We start from the raw sequence: 11,553 nt of genomic DNA on the forward strand, positions 1-11,553 counted from the left end.
ATGCGGTTGATGTTGGGCTGTATGCATCACGTGTGTGTGTGTGTGTGTGTGTGTGTGTGTGTGTGTGTGTGTGTGTGTGTGACATCCGCTGTTAATGGTGAGCGTTAATGACAAGTTACATGGATGGAGTCTATATTTATCAAACGTGTCTGTACTGTATGTGTGTGTGTGTGTGTGTGAGAGATAAATCTGTCCCTCTAGTCATAACTGGGATGACGGAGAGCATCACTGGTGTTAAACAAAGCTTTAATTGTCTTAGCTTAAGTAACACACACACACTCAATTACTTTGCCTACAGAGCTCAGCAGATTGAATTAAATCTTCTCGCCACATTGTCCTTTCAACCAAGTGATTGTACTTGTGGACGACTCGATTTCCACACATTGAGTCAGCAGTTGAAATAGTTCAGCTGGCAAAAATGGATAAGTTGTCTAAAAGTCCTGGTTAAATGGGTGAGATTTCCAGATATGAACACTCCGAGTGGTCGTAGGCCTACAGGCCTGGAGGCAAAAGACACGTTTTTTGCTTTAACTTATTATTCTGAAGTACATTTTTACTGCACAATTTAATGACTATAGGATGACACCATGTGCTTGCACTGTGCAATCCTGTCTGCCCCCAAGGTTTCCATCTCCCTGGAAAATGAAAGGCTCAGCCGCCGCTGCAGAATGCATATAACGGACACACTGTGGTGTTTTACTCTGCCTTCATCACAGCACTGAGATCAGGGTTTGGGATTGTTCCCGCTGTTTGCGTTTGGACAGAAGCCTACGGTAGCCACGTGGCTCGTGCTAGCAGCCAAAAAAATGAGGAAGCCAGGACCATCAGAAACAAACATCTACGTATCTTTCTGGCACAAACTGTGTTCGATAGCGTTCATTTTGCTATGCTAGCTAATCCTCACACTAGAAGCCAGAAACAAATGTCTCTGATTAATTGTCCTTTTCATAATCTAAACATAGAACAAGTTTACTTGTAGCTGTTCTTTTGTATCCGATCTGCTTGTCTTTGCGACAGCGGCACCAAAACAATAATACCACTTGGAAACGTAATTAAACACATTTTGAACATCACAAAAAAGGTTTTTAACCACTGCTATAAACCACCTTTTATCTCCTATTAAATGTAAAATTCCTCCTCTTGAGAATTACAGAAGGAACTTCCATTGAAGCAGGACCTTACAGCCTCTGAGGATTCAGACTGTGACGTCCTGCAGTGAATTAACGGTTGTCTCTCGCTCCGTCCCGGCCATCACCTTCAGAAATGGCCTCCAGCCGGTCCTTTGATCAGCTTTACGATCGATGAGGAGGGGGTGTCATTTTACGTCCTTTCGTTCTTTCTGTGATGGAGAGGTGGAGAGACTGGTCCCTCGTGCCCACTGTGATGGAGACACTGAGGGATGTCTCGTGAATACAAATAAGAAAAGAGCAAAAGAGAAGTTTTTGGATCGAAGGCTGAGGCGGGAAGAAAAACAGAAAAGTGAGAGAATTTCTTGTTAAAGCGATGTATCGGCTGGCTGAAATCCAGCGGTGTTTCACGTCCTCGTTGTCTCGCTCCAGTTTCAGAACATTTTCATAAAGAAAAAGTTGTGTAAAGGATGAAAAGAGAGGATTTTCAAACCCTGCATTCATTCTCACCTTCACACGGCCGTCCAATCGCTGACCTTGATCATCGGGCTGACAGTTCCCTTTGATTCTGAGTTCAGAAAGACGGTTTCAGACGCAGCAACACCCACCAGCCAAGCACATCGAGGCCTCGACCGTGTCGGCTAGAAATAAAACTACTTTCACAACTGATCAAAGTGCGTGGCGCTTGATTCCATTTCAAGGATACTCACTCCTCTCTGGTTGTTGTTGTTGTTGTTTAAAGCCTTTGAAACTCTGCTTGATGCCTCAGCCCTGATATGTATGAAAGAAATAGGGAAGCCAGTGAGGGATTCTTGTGAATTCACTCCACATACTCAGAGTTTGTCTTTATGGTTGAGCTTCTTGCTACGGGATGAAAAGAAGCGGAGTAAAATGAGTGTTTAAATGATTAGTCACTTAATCAATCAGTTAATCGACAGAACACCAAATATATGTAGGTTCTATCTTTGTGAGGCTTTTCTCATATCGTGTCATTTTAAGTTGAATTGGGTGTTTTCAACAAAAAAAGCAACTGAAAGACTTTGACTCTGGCATCTTATAGAGGCGATTTTTCGTAAAGACCAAACAGGGAAAAAGTTGACATTTTGTGGACGTGTGGTATTTACCAAACAGTGACGACTTGCTAGAAGCTTTGCTCCTTCAGCTCACGAAACAAAACCAGGAAACATCTTTTAACTTGAAGACCTCCTCTATCTACAAACTCACCTCCATCTGCTCTTTCCTCTCGTTGCAGCGTACGTTTGGTTCGCCTGCAGCTTTGACTTCTCTTCGTTCTGCGGCTGGTCCAGGGAGACCGGGACGGGGGCCGAGTGGCTCATCCAGAGCAACGGGGCTCCTGTCGTCCACCGGGGGCCGACCCTCGACCACACAGGTAAGAGGATGAGCGCTCGCCTTTGCGTTTGGACCAGCACCGCTCGACAGACGCTCTGGGGGAGCTCTCCGTGTTACTATGCCGCTGTTGAAAGCCGGTCTGAAAGAGTTGTAACCACCGTGAGCTTTAACTAACACGCTGTGCTGCTGGGAATTCACAACAAATGAGGAAAAGATGCCCGCGATGTACTTAGAAATTCCCGTTGGACACATAACCTCATTCCTGCTCTGGATGACAAAGAGTTTGTGAAAACGTCACAAAGTTGTGTTGTTCTGCTCGGCCTGGAGCCGCTCAGAGGCAGATAAATCCATAAGTGGGTCCGTATTGACGGGAGCTTCTCCAGGCATAAACACTACAGCAGGTGACATTCATTCAGAGGGAGACAGTCGCAGAGTGCAAATTAAGGAAAGTAGTATTGTTTATAAATGAGCATGTTTTACAGGATGAACTGAGATCTAAATCGAGGACATCCTCGATTCATAATTAGACATTCTTTTCAAGTTTGGATGGTTCTTTTTAACAATATAGTTTAATGTTTTTATTGATTTCTTTTGTGTTTTGGTGCACTATATTCAGTGTTTCTTATGGATGAATAAATTGAACTGAACTTAGTGCACGTCATTGAACAAACTAGAATTAGATTAACTAGAAGATTAAAACTCTTTTTTGAGTGTCTTGATCACGATATGCAGCCATAACAGAGTTACAAACAGGCACCAAGAAAATCTGTATTTAACAGAAAAACAATCGTGAAATCAGGACTAAAATGTTGAATCAATAACGACCTAAACGGCACCTTTACCACCTGAGAGACTATTCTTACCTGTGTCTGAATATGCTGTGTAGTCAGCACTGAATACAAACAGTTTTTAAAATGAATGGCCTTGAAAAACTTGGGACTTATTAAAGAACCCGGCGCTCAGATTTATCCGTGCGCCTCAGCTGTCTGATCTTCCCTCCATTCAAACCTCCAGTGATGGATGGTTTTTTCGCGGAGACGGCAGCCGCTTCGAACAAAAAAAAGAAATGACTTCAACCTTGATTTCTTGACTTGAACCAGATCACAAGTGAAACAAATGAGCCCTTTGTGTTGTCAAGTCGCATCGTGTCCTGAAGCGCGCTGATATCGAGTCCTTTGCTTTTGGGCGCTGTAACATCCTTGAATTTGATGGGAGTGTGTGAAGCTCGATACGGAACAATTACGCTGACATTTTCTTTTCATGAAAAGACAGAGAAACACTTGAGGTATTTACATTTAACTGAATGCAATAAAAGTGGATGCATAATGAACCCTTGAGGGTTTTTGGAAAGCTTTCATTGCTTGATATCAATGATATAATCTCCTGTTTTCATTCAAAATGTACGGAAATCTTTATTCCTGACTGTGCGTCTTCATTCTTTGAGGTCTTAATTTGAATTTATGGTGCAATAGAGTCAACATGTCTGCAGTCAGGGGCCCTTGAATGCAGCCACACAGCCGCCTCTTACCTTGTCTTTTGCTGCCCCCTGCAGGCGGACCGGGGAACTTCATCTACATGCAGCTGGGGGACCCGGACGCGCCGAGCAAGACGGGCGAGGAGGAGGACAAGGTGGCGAGCTTGGCCAGCCTGCCCATCACATCGCCGGATGCAGACCTCTGCATGTCCTTCTGGTACCACATGTTCGGTGAACACGCGGGGGCGCTGCACATCAAGCAGAGGAAGGAGGCCGAGGGGGGCCAGATCCTGTGGATGGTCAGCGGGCACCAGGGCAGCCGGTGGAGGGAGGGACGAGTCCGACTGCCGCACTCCAGTGTCTCATATCAGGTATCACGAGACTGTAAAGGATTCTTAGAGGGGATTATTTCTAGTTTATTATTTGAGACTTCAAAGGTTATTGTTATTTCTAGATCCTTCCTTCACTCTTTGGACTGTTTTTTCAAAACAACATCTGCAGAGCTTTAATGTTTATTAAAGAAAAAAGCAGCAAAGACAAGAAAATTATGATTTTAAAAAAAGAAAAAGAGTTGAAACCAAAACACTCTAATGTGCCCTGTGATAGACTTTTTTTGTGTTCCCTGCCTGTGGCACAATGCATGCTGGGAGAACAGGATTACTTTGAATAGAAAATGGATAAAAATGTCATTTTATTTCAGCAGTCCATACTTGATGTCAGACAAAAAGCCTGAATACGATATTTTTCGGTAAATAAGCAAAACTGTTTAGATTGATCAGTTAAATAGAAGTTCACAAACTATTTGGCTTGTAATCCTTTTAAAAAGAAGTATTTTCTTCCAGTTTTTGAAGGTTTTTGTGTTTTTATTGGAGAAGACAGTAGCGACATGACAGAAAACACGAGGGAGAGATCTCTCAAATTTTTTTCTTTGAATATACTTTAATCTGTTTTTCCTTATTATTTTTATTTTTTATCTTATTTTACTGGAATTGGTTTCATGTTTATACTATTTTATCTGTTAAAAAAAGAAAAAACAAAATTATGCATTGGATTTATGTTATTACCCCTCAGATTTATCTTGCAACCCCTCGTCGGGTCACGTTCCAAAGGGATGAAAACTGATGTAAAACCAACTTATTGTCATTTCATCAGGGATTTCATATTATTACCTAAAATAATTCAGCTTGTAGCATCGCAGCTATCAGAGTGCCTCCTGTTTCACTGAGTGCATGTGCGTTGTGACGTGTAGGTGGTCGTGGAAGGCGTCGCAGACAGACGCAGTGCCGGTCACACAGCCGTGGACAACATCCAGATCATAGATGGACTCAACGCTGAGGACTGCAAGGGTGCGTATTGTCTTATAATGGTATATTCTTTGTTTTGTTGGACTTTCCTGTTTTAATTCAATCTAATGAACGCCGGTTTTCTTCCTCCAGATCCAGAAGCTCCTACGTCTCCGCCAACTGAGATCTTCATCCTGCGTAAGTTACATCACCGACTCCAGTTTTGTTATTAAAGTGTCAATGTGTTTATTCATGTTGCACATACTCTCGTGTGGACCCGTCTCCACAGACTTTCTTTGCCTCTGCACAGAATGCTATTGAGCTATTTTGACATTTCAAAGGACTCCATCAGTGGATTTCCATGTTTTGGGAAATAAACTACGCCCACTTAAAGGGACAGGTCACCCCAAATTCAAACATACATATTTTCCCTCTTACCTGTAGTGCTACTCATCAGTCCAGATTGTTTTGATGTGCGTTACCTGGTTCTGGAGATATCGGCCGTAGAGATGTTTGACTTCTGTTCAGTATAACGGAACTGTACGGCACTCAGCTTGTGCTGTTCAAAGCGCCAAAAAAATACATTTGAACAACTCAACAGTAAAGTCTCTTTCCAGAAATTGTATCGCATTTACTCGAGAAAATCCACAGACGTAGTTCCTCCATTAAAGTAACCGTGTTATGATTTCTGGAAAGAGACTTTGCTGTTGAGTTTTTCCAAAACCACAAGCTGAGTCTCATATAGTCTCATTATATTGGAGACATCTCTGCTGCAGATATCTGCCAAACTAGGCAACTCACACCAAAACAGTCTACATAGATAAACAGCACTACAGGCGAGAGGAAGTATACGTATTTTTGATTCGTGGGTGAACTGTCCCTTTAACATTACTCCTGACCAGATTTCCAAAGCGCACCATATGTTTTCTATATGAATCACTCCTAATTTTAACTTGACCTGAGACAGACAGTCCATGGAAGCAGTTGTGTCATCTGTGTTGAAGCCTGTTCTTTGGTGGTAACACATGAGTCTGCAGCTAAAAGTTAACCACAACATTCACAAGTTATAATTCTAGGAAACCAAACCCAAACCAATAAAGAAACAGGGATGTAGTGAGAGGAAAGGTTTGGTCATGTCTGGAAAATGTTGCCTTTTTGTCCTTTATGATCCAGAACCTTTAAGCCTGTAATCTCAAAGTGATTTGAATGGAGCATGATTTTCTCTCTTGCAGCAATGGACTCCATCTCTCAGGAGACCAGCGAGCTCGGGGGTCCGGGCAACATGCTGAAGACCCTGGACCCCATCCTTATCACCATCATCGCCATGTCCGCGCTGGGCGTCTTCCTGGGCGCCATCTGCGGCGTCGTCCTGTACTGCGCCTGCTCGCAGGGCAGCATGACGGACAGGAACTTATCTGCTCTGGAAAACTATAACTTTGAGCTGGTGGACGGCGTGAAGCTAAAGAAGGACAAGATGAACGGACAGACTAACTACTCAGAGGCGTGAGGGCGGGGGGGGGGGGGGGAGGGGGGGGAGGGGAGAGACGGAGCTGCGAATGCTCCCCGCGGACACGTGATGCAACCAATCAAGTGGGAGGAACCACCGATGGGACAGCAGGGTGAGCTGAAAGTGAGCCAATGTCATTTGTTTTGTTCTCAGGAGCGGCAGTGGAGGGGACTGACCTGTAGGGGGCACTGTGTATAAAGAATCTGTACAGCGGAGAGAAAAACAACAAAAAAGAAGAAAACTTTAGGATTCTATTTGTTTTTTCGGGCGTGCTTTGTTGAGTTCATGTAATCACATGCTGGTGTTAAGACCAATTCAGATGAAAGTTTGTGTACTTTAATGGAAAATTTATCTTTTTTTTTGTTTATTTTTGTTACGTTTATTTTTTTATTCTGATTTCTGGCTCTTTAACTGGCCGTGTGATTGTGAACGTGTGTTTGTACATGTGTCACTTTCATATACATCTGCATTTAAGGTGTGGGTGTGTCATTCTGTCAAGCTGTCGTATGTGTGCATCACACTCATGTGTATGTGTATACATGAAGTGTGTGTGCGTGTGTGTGTGTGTGTGTGTGTGTGTGTGTGTGTGTGTGTGTGTGTGTGTGTGTGTGTGGAGGCGGGCACCATCGTGACCCGTTGACCTGTGTCTAGTTCCAACAGTGCCTTTTATTTTTTTCCACCAGCTTTTTCTGTTGCCTTGTTTTTCTGCTGGTTGTTTCTCTCATCGGCTGGCGTTCCGTCCGTCCGTCCGTCCGTCCGTCCGTCCAGGGTTCCTACACACACAAACTTTTACCAGATTGTGATGATACGACTCCACATTTTTGTGTCGTAGAAACGTGCCGTCAAGTACCACGTGTGTCGGGTGTAGATCTGAAGATCCCTCTCGCCTTGACGACAGTCGTGCTGACACGTGTTAAAATGTTTTAAATCCAAGTTAAGCTGTTTAGGTTTTGGAATTTCCAAATGGGAAAATTGTGCGGGAGCCCTGAATGCCTCATGTTCATGGCACATGACACATCCGACATATTGTACATAGGTTTTAATATATTTGAGCGCCTCTTTCTATATAGAAAAAAAGACACCAGTGCCGCAGTATCCTTTCTATGTTGGAATCAAACTCTCTCTAAAATGTACAGAAAGTATTCGTTTTAACAGACGCAAACACAAACCTGTTCTTTGTGTTTCTTTTGACCTGGTTGCCATTTTTGTGTTTTTTTTTGTCGTGGTTTAGTTTCTGTTTGTGCTCTGGGAACAGGAAGGTTTTTACAACGATGGAAACGGCTTTGAGATTACGGAGAGACGCCTCAGAAATGCCTCATGGGAAGTGCTGTTTTTTTTTGTACAGGGTAAAACGGACAACCTCAGTACCACTAAGACGATGGCAGAACGTCAAGGATGGATCAACGGGATTGAAGAGCTCTTCACTGCTGACGTCTCTCGCTGGCACACAAGAGTGACTGTTGGACATTTTAACTGAAGTGTGTCCGGCCATCAGAGAGACGTCCATCAGCATCTTTTACTGAGCCTGCGGGATGTGGACGCTCATGGATGCTTCAGTCAGGACTGAAAAACTAAGAATGAATGTCTGCCATGACAGTGCTGTACTCTACTTTGTCTGCTTTTTTTTTTCCCGGTGTCGACTATCAGAGGAGGAATCTTTGAAGGATCTAAATGATGTTTAACAACCCAAAACAGGTGGCTAACTACAGCTGATCACACCGTCCAATTCTTGCCTCACACCTCGAGCTAAAGTGGCCAGGAGCTAAGCAGCCCTGTTTCTTATAAATGTACGTTCCCACGCAACAAAACTGCACTGTGAATTACAAGGGAAGGGTGTTGTGGAATACGTTGGGACATAAGTTCACCCAGGAGACTGCTCTCTGTGTCCCGTGTGAAACAAGTACTTTTGGTTGTGTTTGGTTCGGTGTTTTTACTAAACCTGCATTTTTTTGCCTCAACTTATCAAAGTACACCGTAGCGTTTTTGTTTTGTTTTGTTTAAAACTGTTTAAAACTGTTTAAAACGACGACAGTTAATAACGGGAGAAGATAGGTTTTCCTCCAAACGTGATTGAGAGTGCAGTGCCATGTAATTATGTAGGAGACAGGGTTTAAGAAACACACACAGTGAAGTAACATTGTTTAATAACAAAGATGAGTTTAAAGCTAATCAGAGCAGAGACCCAACAGAATGCCTCGTAAATCATTAGGGCTCATTATTTTATTTTAAAAAACATAAAAGGTCATCAGCAGTGAAATCCCTTTGTTTGATCTGAGGGATTCTGCTGCAGCTTATTTTGCATTTTATCCCCATTTTATATTTCTTGGTCAACATTGCATGAGGGCCTCATTCAACTGTAATCTACAGCGATCAGCGCCCTCTGACAGCAGGGACTTCAAGTGAGGACATTTGATGAAAATCAGATCAAACTGATCCATTTTAAAAGCATCTGAACATTCTTCATTTTTGGAAAATTTGCTTAAAATCTGAAAAAAAAAAAGCAACGAGCCTCATGAATATTGTACTAATAAAACTGCTTTGTTGTGTTTTAGCTTTGGTAGCTGAGTGTGTTGTGATACTCGTCACTTGTTCATAGCACTGTACAGCTGGTAGGATTGAGTCTTTAAAAGCCAGAAAGGTCAAAAGTCAATAACCTCGTCAACCTCCAACAGATGTTTAACGTTCACTCTGAGATAAGGAACAGGACTTAATGCTGACTGATACTTTACTTACAGAGATTAAAAAGCCATTACGTAAGCGGGATAGCTTGACGCGCCGCCGCTGGCAGAACAATGTTGGTCACAGCGTGTTGGTCTTCAGTTCAATCTGCTCATTTCTTTTAATGTAGCATTATTTGGCATCGTGTGAGCTCACAATGTGAAGTGAAGACTGTTCATCGATTCTTTAGAGACACGTTTTGAATTCAATCATCGTCTGGTTGCAATGGCATTTGCAATCAAATGAAGGTGCTCTGACTGTTGAGATGTTTCATTGTAAGCTCTCGAGAGCCACACCGGTTCAAATATATCAATATGTTTACAGCAAAAAAAGGCCAGATTATGGGTATCATGTGTTTCAATATTGCTCCTTCTCCTCCAGACAAGAAGGGATGCTGCAGCACTAGATGTGAAAACAAATGTTGCACTGATATATTTAAAAAGAAAAAAAGAATCTGTGTTTATGATGATTTATGAAAAGAGAGAAAGACGGAAAGGGAGAGGACAGTGTTATTGTTGCTTCTTTTTAACGCTGTTTCAGATGACAATGGTAGAACTCTGAAAAGTACAATTTACGGAGATGTTTTTCAATCTCGACAAAGCTTATATGCGTCTCTTTGAAACGTAACAATTTAATTTACTTGGTATAATATCACCTTGTTTTTGTACTGTCACTGATGTACGTGTTATTGTTTCATTTGTTTTCTTTGTATGACAAGAAGAAATGTTTTTTTCTAACTGCATCTGTAATTTTTTTGCTGTCTCAGATCCAGAAAAAAAACAAGAAAGGAAATAAGGAAGTAAAAAAAAAAAAAAGGAAAAGCAGTGAGGCCTTAAGTGACTAAAAGTATTGTTTGTACTTTGACTTTCTGGTCAGCACCCAGACTCATCCGTCTCTGTTGTCTTGGACTCTGATCATTGACTATTACATTCCAAAGAATTGGATCAAATAAATGTTTTAAGTAAAAGCCGCTCTGCTGTTTCTGTCCTACCTCAGAGAGGGAACGGGTCGTTTTACGGGGTCAGTTTGGCCGGATTACAAACCTCTACTGGTTTCTAGTGATGGAGATATTTGGTTTGCTTCAGTGGAGCTGCATTTTATTGCAGAAAAAGTCCCCTTGTTCTTTGGATTGCCCTGATTAATGGGGATGTTTTTTCTATAAATAGATGTTGCTGTAAATTTAATTTAGCAAAGACTATCTGCATTGGTGGAAACCACTAAGAGGTAAGTTAATGGAAGGATTACTGAACGGGCCAATTGGGCACAGGCCCAGAGGCACAAAGTGTCAGGCCTCCCTCAGGCCTTCACCTACAAAATGTCAGTCAAAGAGACGCGTACCAACCAGGAGGAGACCCAAAATGACCACAAAGAAACATGAAAGTACTACAAAGAGACAAAGTTATCACGAAGAGAGACAAAAAACTACAAATAGACACAAAAGGAATACAAAGAGACATAAAAACACCACAAAGAGACACAAAATGACTCCAGAGACACAAAGAGACACAAAATGACCACTAAGAGAGACAAAATGACCACAAAGAGGCAAAGTGACCGAAAAGAGACATAAAATGACCAGAAACAGACACAAAACAACCACAGATACATAAACAGAACACAAAGAGACACTAAATGTCCACAAAGAGACTCAAAACAACAAAAAAGAGGCAAAAAGCATCACAAAATCTTGCTCCTGTGTAGGAAAGATGACCAGTGGGAGCTTTCGCATGTCTGTCTCATGAACTTCATCTGCTGAGGAAGAGTGTGTGATTCAGTCGAAAGCTCCAGAACAGCGACACATAGACCTCATGGGGATCTTTGTTTTAACAACTGTTACCTAATTGTTCTTGGGCCTATATTTCATTTTGCACATTTCCAGTGTGAACTATACTCTACTAGCTTGTGTTTCACTGACTAAAGACACAGAGGAAGTGTTGATCTTAATTGGTGGATTGGCTTGTGTGTGTAGTAATTAAATTCATGTGCAAGCGTCACCGTCTGCACGCTACACCATGCTTTAACCACCGAGCGGCAGCATCGCCTCTCTAAACGCTCATGCGTACCAGCAAACAAACTAATCTCTACATTTCTCAT

The 11,553-nt window shown here is 42.3% G+C and overlaps 1 protein-coding gene across 1 annotated transcript; it reads left to right on the forward strand.

Annotated features, from left to right (window-relative positions):
* Window positions 1-1,867: 1,867 nt before the first annotated feature.
* Window positions 1,868-6,768, forward strand: LOC142955895 (neuropilin-1a-like). Its single transcript, XM_076097122.1, has 5 exons — window positions 1,868-2,517; window positions 4,030-4,322; window positions 5,201-5,297; window positions 5,388-5,432; window positions 6,467-6,768. The coding sequence occupies exons 2-5, from the start codon at window positions 4,053-4,055 to the stop codon at window positions 6,739-6,741; spliced, it is 687 nt and encodes a 228-aa protein (XP_075953237.1). The 5' UTR covers window positions 1,868-2,517; window positions 4,030-4,052; the 3' UTR covers window positions 6,742-6,768.
* Window positions 6,769-11,553: the final 4,785 nt, after the last annotated feature.

This window comes from Anarhichas minor, unplaced genomic scaffold (genome assembly GCF_050575085.1).
Source record: "Anarhichas minor isolate MPS153535 unplaced genomic scaffold, ASM5057508v1 ptg000024l, whole genome shotgun sequence".
NCBI classification, from domain to species: domain Eukaryota; kingdom Metazoa; phylum Chordata; class Actinopteri; order Perciformes; family Anarhichadidae; genus Anarhichas; species Anarhichas minor.